The sequence below is a fragment of the Eptatretus burgeri genome, chromosome 2 (genome assembly GCF_056783735.1).
Source record: "Eptatretus burgeri isolate ZD-2024b chromosome 2, Ebu_testis_v1, whole genome shotgun sequence".
Classification (NCBI taxonomy): Eukaryota; Metazoa; Chordata; class Myxini; order Myxiniformes; family Myxinidae; genus Eptatretus; species Eptatretus burgeri.
This window is the reverse complement of record NC_140962.1, coordinates 86,244,726-86,269,707: the sequence shown is the minus strand read 5'-3', so window position 1 is coordinate 86,269,707 and position 24,982 is coordinate 86,244,726. Positions and strand designations below refer to the sequence as shown.

General features: G+C 45.3%; 1 protein-coding gene across 3 annotated transcripts in view; it reads right to left on the bottom strand.

Moving 5' to 3' along the window:
• The window catches only part of LOC147032485 (metal transporter CNNM4-like), a 44,438-nt gene extending 19,946 nt beyond the window's left edge, over positions 1-24,492 (bottom strand). Inside the window, exons 1-6 of one of the 3 annotated variants that reach the window (XM_085870152.1) lie at positions 24,251-24,492; positions 8,825-8,971; positions 8,558-8,713; positions 7,327-7,665; positions 7,108-7,232; positions 2,933-3,149 (exon numbers count right to left, since the gene is read on the bottom strand). In XM_085870152.1, coding sequence (XP_085726278.1) covers positions 2,933-3,149; positions 7,108-7,232; positions 7,327-7,665; positions 8,558-8,713; positions 8,825-8,971; positions 24,251-24,454 — 1,188 coding nt within the window. In that variant the 5' untranslated portion in view covers positions 24,455-24,492. Of the gene's footprint in view, positions 1-2,932; positions 3,150-7,107; positions 7,233-7,326; positions 7,666-8,557; positions 8,714-8,824; positions 8,972-24,236 lie in introns of all 3 variants that reach the window. The other 2 variants (XM_085870153.1, XM_085870154.1) reach the window with 2 other exon arrangements.
• Positions 24,493-24,982: the final 490 nt, after the last annotated feature.

Below are 24,982 nucleotides of genomic sequence, written 5' to 3'. Positions count from 1 at the left end.
ATGCTAAAATCTAATCAGTTCATCTTTGCATGATAATACATACTTATATCAAGTTTGGTCAAAATCCCATCACTGGTCCACAAGTTATCAAGATAACATGATTTTACCAAACATAACCTCTGATCTTTGACCTCTTGACCCAAAAATCTAATCAGTTTATCTCTACATCATGATACATACTGTACTTGCACAAAGTTTGACTTGGATCCCTTCAGCCGTTCTTAAGTTATCACCGAAACGAAAATCTATCACAGACACATGGACGGACGGACAACCTGAAAACCATAATGCCTCCAGTGACTTCATTTGCAGAGGAATTAAAAAAAATGTGATTTTACCTTTTGTTTGGAATGTTTTTTTAAACAACTGTGAACTCGGTCTGTTTTTTTCCCTGTTAAAACTATTGAAATGCCTTTGATAAGATTCTCTTGATCTATCAAACCGATGATTGGAATCCTGTCGGCAGAAAAACATGGATTTCTGGTTTTCCTGTGGATTACAAGCCACTTGCATGCCGTAATATCAAGTTGTCCGTCAATTGGACAAATGTAGCTAATCAGACTGGGCAGCAAAACTCGGTTTCGTAATGGTGTTGTTTCTTGCTGATGCTTACTAACTCCGGTTTTCAAATACAGTAGTGGTGAGATGGAGCGAACTAGACAAGCAAGTGTAGGAACTTTCATGTCAAATGTACAAGAGCAAGTAGGAATGGAGATGGCAAAACATAACTTGAAGGTTGGTCTACACTTATTTGCTGTCCACCAAAACTACTTGTTAACAAGAACGGCATTCTTCGACATTGACAGGTTTGCCTCTGCCCACATTATTACATCACTATAATACTTGTATGAAATTTGATTTAAATCTCTTCAGCTGTTCTCAAGTATCACATTTTTACCTGACTTGACCTCTTACTTTTCACCTCTTGATGCCAAAATCGAATCAGTATATATTGTGATGCCTTTGCATCACAAGATATACTGATACCATCTTTGGTCAAAATCCCATTCATCCATCCATCCATTGGGACCGTACTCTGTACAGAGCGTTGGTGCTACCTAAGCAGTCTCCTTGGCTATTGAGCATAATCCTGGAAAGGTCGCCACTCCGACACAGTATACCAGCAAGCTGGCACTCATTTTGCCGACCTCGGAAGGATGACAGTCAGAGTCAACCCAGCTGGTATTAATTCAACAGCCGGGTGAGATTTGAACTCAGGACCCTCAGATCCCAAGCCCACAACTCTAGCCATTAAGCCAACACCAGGCATAAAATCCCATCACTGGCTCACAAGTTAGTGCGGTAACAGAATTTTTACCTAACAGGACCTCTGACCGATGAAAAACATTGTGTCCATTTAATCATAAAAATTCCCGCATTAAAAGCCCATCTTTCTGGTTTGAAAGAAGAAACAGAACCTGGAGTTTTAATGTAGCGGTTTCAACGGTACCATTTTTATTATTCTACAACAGCAGGAACCTTTTAGATTTTGAATAAAGTGGGACGGACACAGAGGGAGCACACAAAATCATATATAGTAATACTTCTCGAAGCAATTTAAAAATATAGACCAGCACACTGAAGGAGCACACAAACAACCACCACAGCCACAACAGCAGCAACAGCAACAAGAACAAGAACAAGAACAGCACTTGATAGAGCGCATACCTCTGTCACGCTGAACAGTTTACGTTTTGTATCCCACCGATAGGCCGGATCTGGATCTGGGCCTGAATCAAAATTGAATCGGCTTGTTTAAATCACCTACCAAACTCATCCACCACGTTTTGTCAAAACCATCCACGACGTTTTGAAATGTCATGCTCGATATCATTTTTGGCCCCATCTCTCAATGGTGAAGAATCACTTTGAAATTCTAGAATCTGGATCCGGATCTTCACCAAAAACGAATAATTTCGTCCTTGTGACACACCCAAACCTCTCCACTAAATTTCGTCAAAATCTGTTCACAACTTTTTGAGATATTCTGTTCACAAACATACAGACAGGGGTGAAAACATAACCTCCGTCTACCTTCGGTGGTGGAGGTAACAACAACTGCGTGTTATAAAATATTCTTTTTTCAAGTGTTTCACTTTATTTTCCATCCACATAAAGACTCGCAGATGGACATACTGTAATATGTTTGTGAAATGCAACATGCTGTCTTTTGATTAAACCCATCAGTGACGTGATCGGTAGGAACACCTAGTCTATTACTAAAAGTCGAAGTGTTTGTCCGCGCGTCTGTCGTGCTTTATTCTAAAGGGTTCCTGTTGTCGTAGAATAATAAAAACAGCACCGTTGGAAGTGAATGATCAATTTACTTCGCAAGAAAGCCAGTAATATATTTACTTAGAACAAACGTTTATGTCCATTTAATCATAAAATGCCTGTTTTAAAAGCCCTCCTTTCTGGCAGAAAGGAGGAAGAAGCAGGACTTGTACCTTTAATGTAGCAGTTCCAACAGTACAACAGGAGGAACCCATTCGGATAAAGCATAATGAACACGGGAGGAGGACACAAAATTAAATGTCGTTTAATGCATCTCGAAGCAATTGAAAAAAAAAAACGAGCGAATCGGATGAAAAATGGATCCAAGATCAGTGGAACCATTACCCTAGCAAAAAAAATAAATAACACAAGGCGAAACCTTTATTTACGAGTTACAAAGTTTGTTAATTTGTGCAAGGTTAAAGTAGATCTTTCATTGTTAAAATTGTGAAGCCTGAAGAAATGCCGAAAGAATGAGGTTACTGAAATTTAGCAAAGAAAACAATGTTAAAGGCAATTGGCTTTATTCCATTTGGACGTTATGTGAAAAAAATAGCCAAAAGGACAGGACTGTTATCAAAACAGATCGGAGACAGAAAATAGGTAGTTGAATAAAATAAAAATAAAGATAAAAAAAGAGGAAGGGTAGAGATCTAACCTGAAAATCCAAAGTTGCATCCAGGTTGAGCATGAAGCATTGATTCAGTGGGGTCATCACCTTCTCAACAGTGGTGGCACGAAGACGTGGCCCACCACTCCGTACCCCACCTCGCTCGTCGACTCGTCCTGAGACTCCTCCAGATCCTCCAGCAATACAGGCTGCCCACACTAACTGGCAAAGCCGTCCACACTCCAGCACTTTGCCCATTTCCTTCCTGGAGTAAAGACGGGGGTGGTGATTAGATAGCGCGTGAAAAGGTGATGGCCAGAGAAAAAGGATCAGTGAGAGAGGGCTAAAAGAAGTGGAGGTGGGAAATCTTAATTGAACCATGACAAAGTTAAAACGAAAGCGAAGTCGATGGCGTGCCATGAAAATCCCCACGCTTTCGACCTAAAACAAAGTTGAAGGATGGCAAAAGGTTCCACCAGGAATGACCCAATATCAAATTTTGAGTAAAAAAAAAAAAAGACTTCTGTTTTGACCCCCAAGACCCCAAGTCTCCCTGGGACATAAGCCAGGGGTGAAATCCCCCAAAAGTTATCGTCATGTTTTATGCATACCCCAATGTTGATTGTATACACAAAGTTTTGTTTAAAAATGTTTTAAAATGTGCCAGTAACTGCATGTTTTGGTATTTGACCTTTTGACCCTGCCACAGGGAACCAGGGGGAAGGGGCCAAAAATATTATTGCTCTCGCACCTTTTTTTGTTAAAAACTTTGGTGAGGCTTGTATAAGAGCTAATACGCAGAACATATAACAAAGAGAGCAGGAGACAAGAGGAGGCACGAGGGGGAAGCACAACAACAGTTGGGTGCAGGGACATCAGGAGATCTGTGGAAGAGAGCAGGATGGGGTGGGGTACAAGGGGTGAACAAGATGGACACGAGAAGGACTTTCAGGAAGGAAAACAGGGAATCTGAAGGAGGTGGGCATGGGGTGGATTAAAGGAGCAAGAAAATATCATGGTTTTGGATGGGGGGAGATACAAGATAGTGGTAAACACCTGTTTTGAAGACCTGGAGGGAAGAGTGTGATTGAAGAGAGTGCAGGAGTTTGTTCCAGAGGTGGGAAAAAAGAGGAATGAAAGGGTGAAGGTGAGCAGTGATTCTTGATTTTGGCAGTTTCATCAGAAGGGGGATGCTGGCGGATCTTATGCACCCTGCGGAAATATTATGGGGACAGAGCACAAACAGAGCAGGGGGTGCTAGGCCAGAGAGGAGTCGGTAGAACTTACAAAGACCACCGACCTGCCTGCAGTGAGAGATTGAAAGACCCACACACTTAGCTTTATCGCAGGAGATACCAATGATCCGAAAAGCCTTGGTTTACACAGCTTGAAGCCAAGCTAGGTGTGAGGCAGGAGCACCAGCACAGGTGGGAGAGCAGTACTCCATCAAGTTGCGGATGAAAACTTTGTGTGTGGTTAATAGCTCAGGTGTGCCAAGCAAGGACTTTGCATGATGGAGGATGCCCAGCTGGTGACTGGCTTTGGAGGCCAGGTTGGAAATATGCCTTTCCCAGGAAAGATAATGAGAGACAGTGAGACCCAAAAGCTTGAGAGAACTTCTTCAACAGGATAGTTGACAAAGTAGATGGGGGAGTGGGGGGGGGGGAGAGGGATTCCAGATGGTCCTTTCGGAGAGACATAGTGAGAGTGTGACATTTGTCAGCATTGAAGGACATGTTCCAAGCGCTTGACCAGCTTGTGATTTTATCCAGGTCTGAAGAGAGTGAAGAGGCTGCTGCCTGCCAATCAGAGGGATGACAGATGGTACGTATAGTAAGAGGGTGAAGTCATCAGCAAAGAGATAAAGAGGATTTTCCAGAGTCGGAGAGATCATTGATGAAAACCAGAAAAAGCACAGGGCCCAGAACGCTGCCTTGAGGAACTCCAGCCTGGACAAGAAGAGATGAGAGAATTCCATTAAGAGCACACGTTGGCTGCAACAGGAGAGGAAGTCTGTGAGCCATGAGTGGACATTACCTTGGATACCATAAGAGGAGAGTTTGGTGAGCAGTACGGGATGCTAGACCATATTGAAAGCTCACAATATGTCTAGGGATATGGCTCTGATCTCATGTCTGGAATCGAGGACCTCCATCCATTGTTGGTAAAGCAGAAGCAGCATATCCAGGGTAGAGTGACCTGGTCTAAATCCAAATTAATGATTGGAAATCAAGCCATTGGAGAAGAGGAGGGATTTAATGTCTGAAGCGATGATGGATTCCATCACCTTGCTGATGATTGGGAGCAGGCTGATTGGTCTGTATTTGCACCTTTTTTATATAAAGTGGTAATATTTGCTAATTTCCAAGTGGATGGTAGATGACCTTGAGCAAATGCAATGGTGAATAGAAGAGAGAGAAAGAGAAAGAGAAAGAGAAAGAGAAAGAGAAAGAGAAAGAGAAAGAGAAAGAGAAAGAGAAAGAGAAAGAGAAAAAGAGAAGACAGAGACAGAGACAGAGACAGAGACAGAGACAGAGACAGAGACAGAGACAGAGACAGAGACAGAGAAAGAGAAAGAGAAAGAGAAAGAGAAAGAGAAAGAGAAAGAGAAAGAGAAAGAGAAAGAGAAAGAGAAAGAGAAAGAGAAAGAGAAAGAGAAAGAGAAAGAGAAAGAGAAAGAGAAAGAGAAAGAGAAAGAGAAAGAGAAAGAGAGAAAGAGAAAGAGAGAGAGAGAGAGAGAGAGAGAGAGAGAGAGAGAGAGAGAGAGAGAGAGAGAGGAGCAGCAGGTTTTTCGGACATGTGGGCTGATGCCATCTGTTACAGTTATAGAATCAGTCGAGGTTTGACAGCAAACTCTCCATCTTGTCAGGAAAAAAGCACACAGCCAAGGAGCAGCTAGGTGTGACAGGTTAAGGTGGTACTGAAATAGATGGGGTGGGCCACAAGATGTCAAAGAAAAGACAGTTGAAGCATTCAGCCTTTTCATGGGCAGTGTCAGTAGTGCAGCCATTTGATGTAAGGGAGGGGATGGAGGGGGAACATACACCAGAAACAGACTTAACCAGTCACCTCCAAGATTTGCAGGAGGGAGACAGGTTTGAGAGTTCAGTCTTGAGATGAGAAAGATGTTGTTTCCTGGCTCTCATGAGGGTAGACACACACTTGTTCCGAAGTTTGTGGAAGGAACTGAGATTACCTTCAGTTGGATTCGTCTTCTATGAGGCGAAGGCAAGTGGTTTCAGGGAAACTTCCTCACCACAAGCTTCATTGTACCATGGGCAGGAGGAAGGGTATGACAACTGAAGATGAGATGGGATAAATCTATGCATGAAAGATTGCAGACAGCAAATTTCTTTGAAAAAATTCCCACGATGACTTGATGCCGGAGACAGTTCTTGCCATGTGGTGATCATAACCAACAGGTTTGATCATAACTAATTTCTGCACAACTGCTTAGGAGGAGATAGCGTGATGGATAGACAGAGACAGACCCAATTATAATATGCCTTTGTTAATTTTTTAAAGCGTGGGGATAATAAGAATAAAACATTGATCCTCGCTTGCCATAATTAATTATTTTCAATACATACCGTAGTACACAAATCGCATTCTTGGCACTTTGAAAAACGTTCTATTTAGCAGTACTTGTACAAAATATTACGCCTTTTGGTGCCATCTCGACCAATCAAATTTGCAACTCGCAATCTCAGCAATGGGGAAAATCCAGTTTCAGACAAAAATTGTGGTTTGTAGGAAATTTAGATCATGCTCAGAAATGCAAAGCAATAGTTGAAAAGACCCTTCTCATGACCTTTTTCACAAGACAGTGATATCTATATGTTCAACCCTCCCCACCTCCCCCCAAACCTTATGGTAGTGTTTTTGTTTTTAATAACCTAAGTCCTTCCTTGTTGAGCTTCTCCATGAGGCAAGACCTTTGTATTTAAATTTTTTTTAAAAAGGATAACAAAGTTGGTGAAATGTCCCTTCCCAACAACCAGATTCTCCAGAATAAATTAATCTCCGCAAATACATTCTGCGAGGTAGTTTTTTGGATTATGTTGAATGAAGAAAATATTCTCATTTGTTACATCACCTTTCTAGTCCTCTTCCTTCTTTCTTTTTTATTTTAAAAAGAATAAATTTAATTCTCTTCCCTCTTTATATAAAGAAAATGATAATTCGCAAAGAGACAAGCAAAAAAACTAAGATGGAAAGCAAACCCCTGGAAAATGATGTCAAGCAGCTTCCCGAGAGGTATGGAGACAGGTGAGGTGAGAAAAAGAAGAATTCGACCAAGGCAGCACACTTGTGCTCCGATCCTCAATCCTTGCCAAGTGCACAGCATCTGCATTTAAACACAGCATACATCGCATGTTTCACTCACAATTCCACCAAATCTGAGGATTCTCCAACTCCACCAATGAACTAACAACTCCTACCTGGGGAACCAAGCCCAAGAAGATGAAGCAAATGCCGGTCAGAAGTAAAGTTGACCAGCCAATATGAGATCCATTCCCAGAGACTGCAACTCGTAAACCATCGGCCATTAAAGCTGACGCTCCTCCCCAGGCAACTGACCCAATAATAAGTGGTCCGAGAAGGGGAGCATGGTGTGGAGATGGGCGATGGAGAAGTCCAATTCTTTGAGAGAAACGACGTTCCAAAGGGGAGCCCAACTGGCACAGTACGGATAAAGACACTGGATCGAGAGCTGAGCAGACAGACAGCACAAAGCAGCAAATGCTGGCCACCAAGGTCAGAAGTACAACGAGGACAACCTGCCAGACAAAAGGAGGGGGGGGTGAGGGGTGGATAATGAAATAAAATAAAATAAAAGAGGGTGAAGGGAAAAGTTAAAGACAGAGCATAGGCAGGGAGATAGAGAGGGAGGGAGGGCAGGGCAGCTAGTACAAAACAAGTTAATGAAGCATGATAAAGAGACAGAAAAGAAAAGGTTGAGGGTGGAGATGGATAAGAACAAGAGAGGGAACAAAAGAGGAAGAGGAAAACGAAGACGAAGAAGAACAAATTGAAATGCGAGCAAGAAAAAAGGGAATGGAGTGGTTGGCTGATCTTTCAGTTAATGCACTCTGCGACGACTGGCGTGTTCACCGATGCTTTGTGCTGTATATTTTCGAGCTTCTAAATCACTCCAATGATACAATACTGTGTGGGTACTCATTCAGTCTACTTCACAGGTGAAACGAGAACGAATCTGTCCTTGTGACACATCCAACTTTCGTCCGAATCGGTCCACAGACATTGAGACACACACACACACACACACACACACACACACACACACACACACACACACACACACACACACACACACACACACACACACACACACACACACACACACACACACACACACACAATTGTTGGCACCATCTTTCGATAGTGAAGAATCACGTAAAAAAAAGAAAAATTCTCGTATCTGGAACTGGATCTTCACTAAAATCGAATCAATTCGTCCTCATCACACACCCAACCTGTCCACCAAGTTTCGTCCGAATCCGTTCACAACTTTTTGAGTTATCCTGCTCACAGCCAAATAAACACACAGACTGGGTTGAAAACAACCTCCATCCACCTTTAGTGGCAAAGGTAACAAATCTCAGTTCGAAGAGATTAAAAGAGAAACAGCACAATCATAGAGGGACATACCAGTAACCAGACTGGCAAGGGAAGAAGGCATTCACATTGCGGGTTCGAAGCTGTGACTCGTAGCCGAGATTGCCCTGCCCACTCCCACGATCCATTGTGGTGGACACACACACCATACAGCTGGTCAGGGGAGCCAGACAACTGCCCAACTGACACCTGGACAAAGGCAGCAAGCATTTAGCTCAGAAAGCTGGGTTCTTGCACAATATAATGAGGTGCTGGTTCAATCTAAGAAATTGAGAGCACAAGAGAGAGGCAGAGACACACCTTCACAGTGAACCATCCCTCATCTTTGTGCGTAATTTTTGTTGGAATAATCATGCCCCCATGGCACGACCTTGGGCTGTCCAAAGGATTGTTCAATGGGGCAAAACCCAGACAGGTATTCAGCTCCCCAAAATCGTTGACTTGTTGCTGAGAATATACAAAGGAACGGGATGCAATTACACGTAAATATAAAGAGGTTATTGCAAATCAATTTGGAGCATTGAAATAAAGGCATTTGTACAATAGATCAAAGGAAACTAGATATGCTGAGAAATAATTACAGCTAAATCTCTCAGAGCAAGCATACAACTCTTTGAAAGTCATATCATAAATGAATAATATTAGAACAACCAAAATATTTATTTGCTAATTGAAGGAAACCATATAGACTGTCATGGATTCCCGGCTGTAATCCATAAACACGTGCAGTAATAACCCCCAAAACAAGTCGAATGCCTTGTAAAAACCCACTCCTCAGGAAAACAAGAGTACTTGACATAACGATCTCAAAAATCTGTCCATTGTGCCAAGAGGACACCTTCAGAGTTTAGAGTGATCATATAACAGGAATAAGCTTGTGTCAAGAGGGCAAAGGTTGCACAACTCGTGTATGCTGTAACATATTCGAATTTCCTTCTTCATCAAGCTAAATAGGGATCGGCAGCATTATGGAGCACAAGTTATTGGCCCAAGTCTGTCACGAATCAGATGGTCAGGCCTGACGCTCGACTGGAGCTGGGCCAGTCAGGAGTTCGTCACGTGTTCAGGATGGCGGCACCAACTCATCTATTCTTCATCGAAAGACACCGTAGAACTTTTAATGTCCACCAACAATCACTTCTGGCGTGGAAGAGTCCCCAGCACACGGGATCCTATCTTTATTACTTGCGAAAATCGAAGATTTTTCAAGTATATAGGTTGGTCTTGTGCTTTATTATGTCTGTTTGTTTGTTCCTTGGCAAAAAAACATTTTTGTTGACAAGTATGTCGATCACCTCCGTTTGTTCGTGCGTTTGTTTATGCGTTTGTCTGTCCACTCACTTCCAGCCCAAACCGCTCAACCAATCCCTCTGAAATTTTCAGAGATTGATGTCACCGACCCAGCGACGGTCCCGCATTGAAGTTTCGCAAAATTTGGTCAACCGAAAAGGTCTACATAGGCCAAGAGGCAAAATTGAGCCAAATTTTCTAAATTTTCATCCGATTGACTTGAAACTTGAACAGAATTTGCATATCAGGTCACTGAATTCAACCACCTGTTGTAGATTTCCCGCCCGTCGGCGTGCGAACGACCGTGTCTAACCAATAGTGGTCGCTTCGCCCACCGAACGGACAATCCAGTCGTGACTTTCTGGAACAACGCCAGAAACCAGTCACGGGTGGGTTTTTAATCCCACCACGGCCCAGTCCGTATTCTACCCGCGCGAAATAGGGTCAATCGCCGAATATCGATAAACCTAAGTACCCGTGCGGGTAACCAACCAAAGGACAGTACCTCGGCGAAGGCCTACTTGGACACGGACCGCTTAAGCGGTCCGTTCCGTTCTGGGATAACCGAGCGGGTACTATCGTCAGACCTCGCAAGACCCGATTCTATTTAAAAACCAACTATATTCCGAGTGCAAGATGGGGCAGTTCAATGAGGGAATGGACGCAACGAACAGGTTTACATTCACACAAGGACATTTATTATAATAAAGCACATATGCAATTAAACAAGGCAAAACACATATGCAATTATACAAGCAACAAAAGCATGACAATAGAACCACAACCATCTACTTATTATGTACAGTCACTTGCACTTAACAGCAGTTCCTACTTATTAGATGGGCCCACGGACACACGTACGCACACACACACACCCAAGAAATGGTGGCAGAGGCCTCTAATCCCCAAAATAGCTACGGCCGCTACTCGGCCTTTGTCCACCGTCAGGCACCGTCGTCGTCGCACTCTCGCGCACAAATTTCCACGTGCCACGACACTCACACACCTCCCCATGACACTCGGACATGCGGTTGCATGTTCGCGCATGCCAACCGCCATCTCCCTCACATACAGCGCTCTCACACACGCGGTTTTACTCACATTTCAAAACACTTACACACGGGGTTTCACTCACACAATCAGAGATGCCAACTTTTGGAAATCAGAATTAGGGAGGATTTTCAACCGACACAAAATTATGTGCGCCAAGCGCACATCTCGAGCGCGGAGCGCTCGACCCTTGCGCCGGGGTCCATGGCCCGCCTTAGGGCCCTGGAAGCTCTGGGGTTCTAGACGCTCTCTAGTGCCCTCTGAGCCCTATTTTGGAGCATTTAACATGTTAAGAATTCCCACTTTTTGAACAAAAAAAGGGGAAAATTGTGCACTTTTTAATGTTACATGTATGTTAATATTAGTAAGTTAGGGGACAATCAAAGATTAACAAAAAGCACAAAAGAAGCAATATTTTTCTTACCTTACTGGCTGGTACTACTGCTGCTTGCTTTTTCCATGGCAGCTTTGCTGAGTGACAGCTGTGTGGCTCTTTTAGCCCTTCTGATTATGTCTTTGCTGTATTCTCTCTGGTAGCAAGGGGTGCTATGAGCTAGTTTTTCAATTAAGAGAGCTTCCAGGGTTTTGACACTCAAATTGGGACGAAATTCAGTATGATTCTTCCGTACAAGACTGAGTGCCCGCTCACATGATGCGTTCGAATGAGGAATGACCAAGATTCCCTTCATCACTTTGCTCAAATTAGGATACTTCTTGGCACCAGTGCAGGGATCTGTGAGCTGTGAAATCCGATGCCACTGCTCATCCACTCTCACTGTCTCAGTAGCAATTGTAGCTATGGAGGCGTCTGCCTGGTAGTGAGCGAATTCACTCTCAAGACTGTCTATGTCACTATCACCGCCACTGAACAGACAGGGGAATTTCTTGATGAAAAACTCCACACAGTCAAACCCCACTTCTTGGTGTAGCTTAACATCCAGCACCTGAGCATGCTTGGCTAATTCATCACCTAGCGGCCAGGTTTTGAAGATGTAATTGCAGGCTTTCACATAATATGAGCGAACTGCACTGAAGAAACCTTGGATGTCTGACTCACTCAGAGTGAAGGTGGATTTCTTGAGACTCCTTTGTTCCCTTATATACAGTTTGGCATCGTTCCCAATCATGAGGTCCTCATCATTCTTCTGATGATTTCTGTCAGAGAAGGGTACATTTACCAGAGCAACCGATGACACCGATGGTTTCAAAAACCGTACGAAGATATCTTTCAGAAGACCATTCAATTCAGAAGACCAGAAGACCAAGATCAGGAGATGAATACAGGATTCGTCTCTTTGGAGCAGAAGATTCCCCTTCTCAAAAAGCTTGTTAGCATATCGAAGGAAGAAACAATAGAGTTTTGTTTGTGGAGACAAGAACATCCTGTTGACACGTTTTTCTCTAGATTCCTGCACAGTGTTTGAGGAAGATGCGCTTTTAGTTGTAGAACTCGTAGTACACTTAGCCGCAGGGAGATCACACTTGCGTTTACTGCCAGCAGAAGAGGTCAGACTCGTAGTACCAGATCCAATTTTACGTTTGAGGAGAGAGCTTGAGGTAGGTGCAGCCAAGGAAGAAGACCTCTGATTCGAAGGTTTTGCTGAGCTTCTATCAAGTGATTTGGCAAAAGCAGAACTTAACTTGGGTCCTTCTTTGCCTGTAGATGGGACTATCACAGTCTTTCTCGACTCTGAAGGGATCTGCTTTGTAGATGAACGTGATGAAGGGCCGGTGATGCTACCTGCTCTCAGCATTGGTTTTGGTGCTGTCCCTGCTGTCTTCTTCGCAGCAGATACTGCAGTGGTAGTGGTGAATGCTGCTCCACTAGTGCTTGATCCTGCAGTGCCAGTACTGGCAGTAGATACAGTGCCGTCCTTCTTGCTCGTTGTTAGAGTCTTGGCTACAGTTGGTTGCATTTTCTTCGTACTTCTTCTTTGAAGAAGAGGCGAAGTGGCTCCCACTGTTCAATCAGCCTGTCTAGGCACTGACCAAGGGACAGCCACCTTGTTGCGACATGCTTCAGAATCTTGTGTGTCGGGGCATCACAGAGTTCTTGCAGTGCTTTCACTCCTTTGACGCGTTTACTACTTTTGTCCAAGTAGTTGTAAATATCGATGAGAAAGTCATCTAATTCAATGGGGAAGGCCTGAGCCGCCTTCTTGGCCGTATTGTGCATCATATGGCAAGGGCATCCCATGATGTAGCACTCTGGATTTTGTTTGTGGATATAAGCAGCGACTCCTTTGTGCTTGCCCACCATGACAGAGGCATTATCAGCACAAAAGGAAACACAATTTCCCCACGGAATTTTTCCTGTCACTGAACTCATGATCAAGCAGTTTGAAAATGTTTTCTCCAGTGGAATCTTGTTTGCACGCAGGCAAACTTAGCAAACCTTGCTTCACAATCCCAGCACTGTTGTCATAGTACGAAATCAGGACAGGATATAGCTGGGCCTCACCACTGTCATTGCTACCGTCTGTAGCTAGGCTAAATGGAGCTAGTCTAGCAATATCGGCAATAGATGAAGCAGTAACATTTGACAACTCACCAATTACACTGGTCAACAACAAATTTGTTGTCTGCATTTTTTAAGCTGATTTAGGACGAATCTGATGCGCTGAATCCAAAACTCACATTAGTTTTGTTCAATCAGGTCAAGTTTTTGAGATATGGCCACATGTCGTTTTTTTACATATTTGTTCACATGTACGCATGTGTGGAGCATTTTAGAAGAAGTTGGTGGGGGTAAAATGTCATGTCAAATAATTGTTTTAATTGGAAATAATTATTTTAATGACAAGAAGTATTCAGGTACGATAGTTCTAGGTGATTATGTCGAAAAGGGATCAGTTTGAAGTCATAAAACCTCAAAATCTTCCAAAAATTGGTGAGGCAAAGCATAAAGTTCGTGGATCAAAACTAAAGTTAATGGGGCAGATTTTGTAATAATGTGATACAAAAAAGTTGTATTTCTTGAAATAACGAACTCTGAAGAATGTACAATACCTACATGCGCCAATTTATGACATGCGCTTCTGCTCAAGCTTGGAGTGCCACAGTACGAACCCAAAGATTGGAGACTGTTCATTGACAGCAGCAAGCGATCACTGAAATGTGTTCTGCTACACAACGGCAACCAGTTTGCCTCTGTACCCATTGCTCACTCGACTACACTGAAGGAGAAGTATGAAGCGGTGAAGTACGTGCTGGAGAAAATTGGTTATGATCAGCATAAGTGGTTTATTTGTGTTGACCTGAAGATGGTGAACTTTTTGTTGGGACAACAGTCTGGCTTCACCAAGTACCCATGTTTTCTGTGCATGTGGGATAGTAGGGACCGTGCTCAGCATTACACGAAGAAGGACTGGCCTGTGCGGGAGGAATTGGTGCCATGCAAAGAAAGAAACGTCATCAACGACCCTCTGGTGGACAGAGACAGAATACTCTTCCCACCGCTGCACATCAAGCTCGGCTTAATCAAGCAGTTCACCAAGGCTCTGGACAAAGATGGTGACTGCTTCACTTACTTTGTGCCAGGCTTTTCCAGGATTGACCATGGAGAAGTTGAAAGCTGGCATCTTTGATGGTTCTCAGATCCGTCAGCTCATCAGAGATCCAGAGTTCAAAAACTCAATGAACGAAGTGGAACTGGAAGCGTGGAATACATTTGTTTTGGTAGTGAAGAACTTTCTTGGCAACAATAAGGCCAGAAACTACGCAGAACTTGTCAACAACATGCTGACTGCTTTCAGAAACCTGGACTGCAACATGAGCATCAAGATGCACTACCTATTTTCACATATGAACCGGTTTCCTGAGAACCTGGGTTCAATGAGTGACGAGCAGGGGGAGAGATTCCATCAGGACATGAAGGAGATGGAGACCAGGTATCAGGGTCGCTGGGGACGCAGTCATGATGGCTGACTACTGTTGGAATCTGAAGAGAGACCTCCCTGCCGCTGAACATTCCAGGAGTTCGAAGAAATGGAAGTTCAAGCCCTGAAGTTTGAACAGTGGTGACGCAACATGCAATTTACTTGTACTTACCTTTATCAATGCCCACCATTCAGATGACAGTAATCGATGTTTCTATCATGTAATCAATAAATGTTGTTGGCAAAACATTTTTTTTTCTTAAAAACATGTTTAGGATGATATGTGTTGACAAAAATCAGCTGATAATGCCACAAAAATGTAATTGATTTTGTCACAAGATCTGATTTTTTCAAATCAACTTAGCACAAAAACCTGACCTGATGGAGAGAAACGGATGCCATTTCCTGATTCAGCAGTGCCAGAATACCCTAATTCACTCGTAGAAATCTAGACAACATTCAGAAAGTAAAAAATTGTTGACCAGTGTTCTTTTTTTCTTCTTTGTTCTTGTTCTTTTTTTTTTCTTTTTTTTTTTTCTTTTTTTTTTCTTGCTTTTTGTTCTTGTTTTTTTTTTTTTTTTTTTTTTTTTTTGTTCTTGCACATCTTGCACATCTTGCAAGTTTTTGTTCTTGCACATCCATACTTTGAAGCAACTTTTGAATCTGGAAACATCTTTTGAAATAGAGGTCCAGCATGATCTGAGACTGATATGGGCAAGTTATGTTCCACAATAAATCCACTAAAGAGAAGTTCCGCTCGAGTAACATCCTCTTCCTCGCTTGTCCCTTGTTTGGTGAAATAATTCAGAAGTGTACCGGTACTCGTGCTCGAAGATCTCTCCTTTGCAATGTCTGTGTGCCGTTTGCTTCCAAGTGCTTCCGAATATCATCGCGACCTCCGTGCTCAACTGAAATATCAACGCTGCATACTGTACAATACGCATGATGAATTCCTCTTTCAGACTTTCGAATACACGGGTATTGGAGACTGTATTCGGTCTTGTACTTCTGAGACCATTTCTTGGTCTTCGTAAGCTTCTTTTCTGCCATTTCGTAATCAACATCGAGGGCTTGAAGCATCGGTAACTTCGAAGTCGATGTTCCACAGCTGCAGCGCGACTCGTAGAACTCTAGCGGCTGTTAAACACCGCACGGTGGTCGCGACCGCCGGGCTGGTCTGAGGCCCAGCTGCATGCAGTGAGCGTATCGCATGCATATACACTGTGCATACATACCGCATGCACTGTATTGCACACATACCGCATGCACTAAATCTCAGTGCATGATCGCCTAAGCGAGATCCAGACCCAATGTTTCGCTGCTCCTCATTTGAATTTGCATTTTTTTACGTACAATTTGGTAGCAGCGAACGTTATGGAGTTACCACATGCTATACGTAGCAGACGATGCTTTTCATTCAATTCTCATACTAGTACATTCTGATTAGTGAACAGTGCAAAAATATCAAAATTTCGGGAGGATAAGGATAGTGATCGTAAGGGCGGGAGTTTGGGTGAATTTTCGGAAGCCTCCCGATGAAATCGGGAGGGTTGGCATTGCTGCACAATGCGTGCTTTCCAGCACGCATTTCGCCACACTCGTAACCACACACACTGGGACGACCACGCTGACGATTTGTGCTACCTCAAGCGCTCCTGGGGTCTCCAAACCTCCCAAGCTCCACGTGCACCCGTTAACAGCACTCACCCCCTCTAACTCGCAAAGCTCGACCGGACTCACCTGGTCACGATCCGCCTCAAGGGGGCACAGTCCCTCCCCTCGTTCCTGAAGGAGGCCATCCTGCTGCTTGCATCGGGTCCCAACACATTACACCAGCTCACCCCCATTGTCCTCCACTACCTCTACCTGTGTGTGCTCGTCAATTACCTGTAGATTCTCCTCTACTTTTTTTTTTAAATCTCAGTCACCTCATTTATTATTCCCGTTTCTTCCTGGCTCCATTTTCCTTCCCATTTGAGTCGTTCTTCCTCTCTGAGCCCCTTTAGTTGTTCATTATCTTTTCGGAGCTTTTCCATCTCTGTGGACTCCATCTTTGCTCTCTCCTCGAGTTGATTAATTTCAAATTCATATCGTTTTTGCTTTCTACCCCACCATCTCTCATGTTCTTCATTCTCCAATCTCATAGTTTCCCCCAATTGGTTAATCTCCCTTTCCAGTTTCATTTCTTGTCCTGTCACTATCTCCTCGTACTCCAACCTTGCTTTTTCTTTCAATTGCTCAACCTCAAATTCATGTTCTTTTTGTTTTCTATCCCACTGTCTCTCACGTTCTTCCTTCTCCAATCTCATAGTTTCCCTCAATTGGTTAATCTCCCTTTCCTGTTTCATTCCTTGTTCTGTCACTATCTCCTCGTACTCCAACCTTGTTTTTTCCTTTTGTTGTTCAGTTTCAAATTCATACTCTTTTTGCTTTTTATTCCACCGTCTCTCTTGTTCTTCATTCTGCAATCTCGTAGTTTCCTTCAATTGGCTGATTTCCTTCTTGTTTCATTCGTTCTTCTTTCACTACTCTTTCTTGCATCTCATTCTTTAATCTGGCCTTGGCTTCCAGCTGTTCGATCTGCACAGTGTGCTTCCTTAGCGTTTCATTCTCTGTTCTCTTTCTTTCCTCTCTCAACATCCTCAGTTCGTTTTGTAATTCCGTCTCTTTGTTTTGGTGTTCCTGCAACTCAGAAATTTTTTTCCCATTTTTCCTTTCTGGCCTCATCACTTCTTTTCCATTTCCCTTCCACAATTCGTTCATTTTCTTACCGTATTCCTTTAGTTCCTCCAGGCGTTTCTCTTTCATGTTATCATCTCTTCGAGGCTTTCTCTGTCCCGATTGCCTCTTCCTACCTCTTGCTTCAGTTTTTCTAATTCCAAATTGTGTTTCCGTTTTTCCTCTTCCAGCTCGGTTTTCCATTCTTCCTCCAATTGTGTCCGAAGCCCGCCAATGTCCGCCTGCCTCGCCTGCCATGACCACGTGGTTTGAAACGGTGGCCGGGAGTTCCCGCCTCGTGTCGTGCCGTTCGCTGTGCTAATAATAGCAGCCCGCCCCGTGTTGCGCTGAGATGCGGCAGCGCCGGTATTTTGCCGGCAAAGTTCATGCTCAGTATAGGGTGAGTGGTCCCACTGATTTCCATTAGTGGTGGGGCGATAATAAGAACCATCCGGGGCGATGGATCCTACATCAATACAGATTTCTAAACCACCCTGCACCCGTTCGCCTTGAAACGCCATCTTGCTTATCGGAATAAATTTAAAGCTCGAAATTTAATGGGAACTGAGGGTCGCTCCACACACCCTTGGTCCGATTCCCGTTAATTTAGTTGGAGGCAGGATGGATTTGAATCGCACACTCATGAATACCAGTGTTGTAGAATGCCGCCCGCCGGCGTGCGAACGACCGCGTCTAACCAATAGCGGTCGCTTCGCCCACCAAACGGACAATCCAGTCGTGACTTTCTGGAACAACGCCAGAAACCAGTCACGGGTGGGTTTTTAATCCCACCACGGCCAAGTCCGTATTCTACCCGCGCGAAATAGGGTCAATCGCCGAATATCGATATACCTAAGTACCTGCGCGGGTAACCTACCAAGGGACCGTACTTCGGTGAGGGCCTGCTTGGACACGAACCGCTGAAGCGGTTCCTTCCGTTTTGGGATAACCGAGCGGGTATTATTGCCAGACCTCGCCGGACCCGATTCTATTTATCGGCTATTTAAAAACAAACTATATTCCGAGTGCAAGATGGGGCAGTTCAATGAGGGAATGGACACAACGAACAGGTTTACATTCACACAAGGACATTTATTATAATAAAGCACGTATGCAATTAAACAAGGCAAAACACGTTTGCAATTACAAGAAACAAAAGCACGACAAAAGAACTACAACCGTCAACTTATTATGTACAGTCACTTGCACTTAACAGCAGTTCCTACTTATTAGACGGGACCACGGACACACGTACGCACACACACACCCAAGAAATGGTGGCAGAGGCCTCTAATAACGAGCTCCAGCTCGGAGGACAGGTGAGCTGAAACCCAGAACCTATCTTGAACCTCTCCACCTCGTGTGGTCTTCAAGTTGTTCGGACCCGGGCTCCAGCGAGAGCGAGCTGGATACAATGGCCGAGCCGCGATCCTCCCCGAGCTCTCGCGAATCCTCCCGCGCTTCTCAACACGTGCTGGTGAGACGAGGCGCCGAACCTTCCCGTCGATGCGTCGCTTCCCCGAGTAACCACCTCCACGAAGAGGTCGATGAGTCGAACCAAGCCGGGAACCAAAATGGAGAACAAAGAGCTCCACAAACCGAGAAGAAGAAGCCACCACTCGCAGCTCGAGCTGAGCGACCGGCTCAACTCTCTTCCAAACAGGGCAGCTTGAAGCAAAAAGCTCTCCCGAGCCAAGCAGAAGCCGAACACACGGAACCATCAAAGCAAAAAGCCTCCAAAAAGCCTCCTCCCGAGCCAGGCCTCAGCCGAAGCTCACTGAGCCAGCTGAAGCAAAAAGCTTCTGAAGGCCTCAACCCTAACGCAAGCCAAGCAGGATCCGATGGTCGGCTGAACGACTACTCTCTGCCGAAGCAAAAAGCGTACTGCTCCCTTCTCCAACTCTGCCCCTGAACAAAAGAAAAAGATCTCCTCTTATCCTTCTCCCACCCTTCCCCCGCTCCCGGCGTGACTCATGACTCATGCCCTCGTGTTCCATCCCCCGCTCAGCCACGGGTGGGAGGGAGTTGTTGACATCATGAGTCACGGGATGGCAGGGTGGTTCTTCCTCTTCGCAGAAGAGGGGGAGGGATGTCTCCATTGTTCGTTCCCTAACGATTAAATCGATAAATTTGTTTTATGGATTTCACAAGTATCGTACGATGCATGACATCTTTGTTATTTTCATTTTTTGTTTTTTTGTATGCAGTCTGTGGCTGCTTGGCTGCATCATTTTCTGGGGGTGTGGCTGTGCCGCTGATGCAATTCCTCCTGTTACCAGTAAGCTGGTACTCATTTTGCCAACCTCGGCAGGATGACAGGCTGAGTCAACCTACCAGAGTCAACACAACCTCCTACCCGGTTGATTCAACGGCACGACAGGGGCTTGAACTCAAGACCCGAAGATCTTAAGCCAGCCACCTTAACGATGTAGGGTAATTCCACGTAATAATGGACATGAAGCATAAAATTTGAAAATGTATTTTTCAAAAGGATTTCTGTTGGACGGTGTTTAGTTAGGTCTGAATTTTCATAATTTATGCGAAATTTACTCCGTGGATGATGTCACGTGATTTGGCGGCCATCTTGAAAGAACTGCCTCAACGTCTTCCAACGGTAAATCATTGTGTCTGTTCTCATTTTGTTGAAAATGTTACGTCCGTTACAGTGAACTTTTCAAAATATTTTAACAAACAACAGACAAATCGTACTGTTGGAATATAGAAAGTATGCTACTATGCTTCATTTGCTTTCCGTGAATGAAAGGTAAACTACAAATTCGTTATTTCGCAGGATTTAATTGTGCTATGGCCAGTTTTAGTTGTGTCCATTTCGATGTTACGTCTGTTACGCCTCTTAAATGTTGATTTTTGCTTTAGTAGTAGACGACACAGTGGGGTTTGTACCAATATCAGAAATCCAGAGAGACTAATTATGATATGTAATCAAGAAACTCTGTAATATGGCCAACCTTTTCAAAATTTCAACATTAGTGATGCAATTTTTGTCTCAATGTTACGTCCGTTACGCTGGAATTACCCTGAAGCCAACACCAGGCTTGGATCCCATCTGGTGGCAAGTGGTGCATCTGTGACAACCTACAACTTAGAAAAGTTAAATGATTGTAAATTCAACCTGAAACAGAAGGCTGCTTGTGCATTTGATGGAGCTGACAACTTCTCTGGAAGACATGGTGGAGTACAAGCTTTGCTCAGACAAAAGTGTAATCCTAATCCTCCTATACACATTGCAGAGGCCATCTACTCAACTTGCAGTAGCACAAGTTGCAGAATCTTCAAAGGACATTAAAAGAGTGATAAATTTAATGTCTTCATTATGTACTTTTTTTTTAAACAAGAGGGCAAAACGAATGAATGCTTTGGAAAAAAAAAATAGAAGATGCTTTGGGACTGAAGTTCAAATTATTCCAACCTTGTAAAACCCTGGCGTTCTCATGAGCGATCTTTGACTGTTGTCCTGAAATTACTGAAACCGTTATAACTGGCTTTGTAAAGTATCCACCAAGATGGGCAGATGTAGTGAGGCTGTTGGCTTACTTTTGCTATTTTGTTCAGAGAGGATAATCGTCATTGTCTTGTAAACCTACTGCTAAAACAAAACCACGGGTCATTAAACAATGCCATCCAGGCATCTGCGACAACAGGAGTAGATCTGCATCCAGCAATAGAAGCTACACTTGGATCAATCAGAGCTATGCAATGAAAACGTACTGGAAGAAGCAAAGACTTCAGTCCACAAGTTGACTTCCGAACTGATGAGGACAAGAAGTGATTAAGCAAACTCAAAAACTACAGACTTCATTCTTAACAATATACAACAGTGACTTCTAGATTCTACTCAACATCTACGTCGCTCTTGCACATGTTATGAATCACCAACAGTTGACTGGAATGAAGAAATACCAGCAATGGGCTAACTATTGATCAGGACAGAATAGAGAATTTGAACACAGAGTGGAATATCATTCGCCGAATGAATGAGGATTTGACTTTAACTTATTGTTTTTATCATCACTAGTACCTTCACCTAATTTCTGTGCCATGTTTCCAGGAATGAGAGAAGGGATTCATCTTTTGATACTTCCAGTCACAATACCTACAGTTGAGCATTCCTGTCCCTCATTGGAGAGTTTTTTTTATGTTCTGAAAGAAGTCACTTTTTGCCTGCTCATGCAAATGAACTAATGAGCATATCAATTGAAGGACCTGAAGTACCGGACACATGGGAAGCCATGAAAGACACACTGCATTACGTGGCGTGAGGCGTATTTAATACCGTGCCGGTGGAGCGTTTTTTATACTGTGCTGGTGGAGCGTTTTTTATACCATGCTGATGGAACCTTTTCAATACCGTGCCGGTGGGGCGTATTTAATACCGTGGCGGTGGGGCGTTTTTAGGACCGTGCCGGTGGAGCGTTTTTTATACTGTGCTGGTGGAGCGTTTTTTATACCATGCTGATGGAACCTTTTCAATACCGTGCCGGTGAGGCGTATTTAATACCGTGCCGGTGGGGCGTTTTTAGGACCGTGCCGGTGGGGCGTTTTTAGGACCGTGCCGGTGGGGCGTTTTTAGGACCGTGCCGGTGGGGCGTTTTTAGGACCGTGCCGGTGGGGCGTTTTTAGGACCGTGCCGGTGGGGCGTTTTCAGGACCGTGCCGGTGGGGCGTTTTCAGGACCGTGCCGGTGGGGCGTTTTCAGGACCGTGCCGGTGGGGCGTTTTCAGGACCGTGCCGGTGGGGCGTTTTCAGGACCGTGCCGGTGGGGCGTTTTCAGGGCCGTGCCGGTGGGGCGTTTTCAGGGCCGTGCCGGTGGGGCGTTTTCAGGGCCGTGCCGGTGGGGCGTTTTCAGGGCCGTGCCGGTGGGGCGTTTTCAGGGCCGTGCCGGTGGGGCGTTTTTAGGGCCGTGCCGGTGGGGCGTTTTTCGGGCCGTGCCGGTGGGGCGTTTTTCGGGCCGTGCCGGTGGGGCGTTTTTCGGGCCGTGCCGGTGGGGCGTTTTTCGGGCCGTGCCGGTGGGGCGTTTTTCGGGCCGTGCCGGTGGGGCGTTTTTCGGGCCGTGCCGGTGGGGCGTTTTTCGGGCCGTGCCGGTGGGGCGTTTTTCGGGCCGTGCCGGTGGGCGTTTTTCGGGCCGTGCCGGTGGGGCGTTTTTCGGGCCGTGCCGGTGGGGCGTTTTTCGGGCCGTGCCGGTGGGGCGTTTTTCGGGCCGTGCCGGTGGGGCGTTTTTCGGGCCGTGCCGGTGGGGCGTTTTTCGGGCCGTGCCGGTGGGGCGTTTTTCGGGCCGTGCCGGTGGGGCGTTTTTCGGGCCGTGCCGGTGGGGCGTTTTTAGGGCCGTGCCGGTGGGGCGTTTTTAGGGCCGTGCCGGTGGGGCGTTTTTAGGACCGTGCCGGTGGGGCGTTTTTAGGACCGTGCCGGTGGGGCGTTTTTAGGACCGTGCCGGTGGGGTGTTTTTAGGACCGTGCCGGTGAGGTGTTTTGAGGACCGTGCCGGTGAGGTGTTTTGAGGACCGTGCCGGTGAGGTGTTTTGAGGACCGTGCCGGTGGGGTGTTTTTAGGACCGTGCCGGTGGGGTGTTTTTAGGACCGTGCCGGTGGGGTGTTTTTAGGACCGTGCCGGTGAGGTGTTTTTAGGACCGTGCCGGTGGGGTGTTTTGAGGACCGTGCCGGTGGGGTGTTTTGAGGACCGTGCCGGTGGGGTGTTTTTAGGACCGTGCCGGTGGGGCGTTTTTAGGACCGTGCCGTTGGGGCGTTTTTAGGACCGTGCCGGTGGGGCGTTTTTAGGACCGTGCCGGTGAGGTGTTTTGAGGACCGTGCCGGTGAGGTGTTTTGAGGACCGTGCCGGTGGGGCGTTTTTAGGACCGTGCCGGTGGGGCGTTTTTAGGACCGTGCCGGTGGGGTGTTTTTAGGACCGTGCCGGTGGGGTGTTTTTAGGACCGTGCCGGTGGGGTGTTTTTAGGACCGTGCCGGTGGGGTGTTTTTAGGACCGTGCCGGTGAGGTGTTTTTAGGACCGTGCCGGTGGGGTGTTTTGAGGACCGTGCCGGTGGGGTGTTTTGAGGACCGTGCCGGTGGGGTGTTTTGAGGACCGTGCCGGTGGGGTGTTTTGAGGACCGTGCCGTTGGGGTGTTTTTAGGACCGTGCCGGTGGGGTGTTTTTAGGACCGTGCCGGTGAGGTGTTTTGAGGACCGTGCCGGTGAGGTGTTTTGAGGACCGTGCCGGTGGGGTGTTTTTAGGACCGTGCCGGTGAGGTGTTTTGAGGACCGTGCCGGTGAGGTGTTTTGAGGACCGTGCCGGTGAGGTGTTTTGAGGACCGTGCCGGTGGGGTGTTTTTAGGACCGTGCCGGTGGGGTGTTTTTAGGACCGTGCCGGTGGGGTGTTTTTAGGACCGTGCCGGTGGGGTGTTTTTAGGACCGTGCCGGTGCCGTGCACGGACAAACAACCATCACACAGGTTTGATGGTCCGAACGGGCTCTTCCCGCCAAGAAGTTCGTTGTAAGGGAATTATTATTCGTTCGTTGTGGTGAAGGATCTCGACAAAGCCCGGAGGATAACAACTAAAGTAAACAGCTCATAAGTCTTCGCAAATGACGTTCGTCAAACTAAAAATTAAGCGACTCATGGAGACAGTGATCAGGTGAACACAGTAATAATCAAGATGGAAAATCCATCCGCACATCACTAGGATACTCAAGGCCGAGAGTATTCCTTTTGTTTACTCGATTGCAATGTATTACGTAACAGTAATCAGAGCTAGACTAGTGAACGTAACTGTAATCCCAGCACCTTCCAGGTAGAAAACGACCCGAACAGCGACAGCTCAGCCCATCCGTCGGCGAGAAGCGTCACGACGCCCGGCGAACTGTCTGAAAGGCCGACTGCAGAGATTGCGAGCCTTGGACACAGCTCCACCTCTCTCCCTGCACCGAGGCGAGCAAAAAGCGTGAGGAAAAACGAATTGAGCAAGGCCGCAGCTATTCGACGAACCATACTGGTCCCACCTCCGACAAAAAGTTCAGTCAGGCTGGTTGTTGTTGTTGTTGTTGTTTTTTTTGTGATTGTTCCTTCACGTAAATTTTACGTGTCTTCCAGTTCTCCACAAAACAAAGGTCGTATATTTATTTCTCTTTACAAAGCACGCTGTACTTTTGCTTTCTATAAATATATAAAGAACAGAGGAACCAATCGTTTGGAAGATATACACCGCTCGGTATGACCATCACTTTGGAGGATTTTGAAAGCGAAGAAAAAAAAAAAACACCGACAGATTGTAAAATTAATGGAATATAAATATCAAAATTACGATAAAATCTGAAACGAGGAAAACGAGACTAATTATTCGATTCAAAATTGAACACAAAATGTCAATCTTCATATATTTAATACGTACGAAAAAAATGATGGGCTTTTGGTGTGGTGGAGATACAGAATAAGAGGTGGAGTGATTATATTAGATATACAAAAGGTGGTGGAGTGGGTATATATATATATATATATATATATATATATATATATATA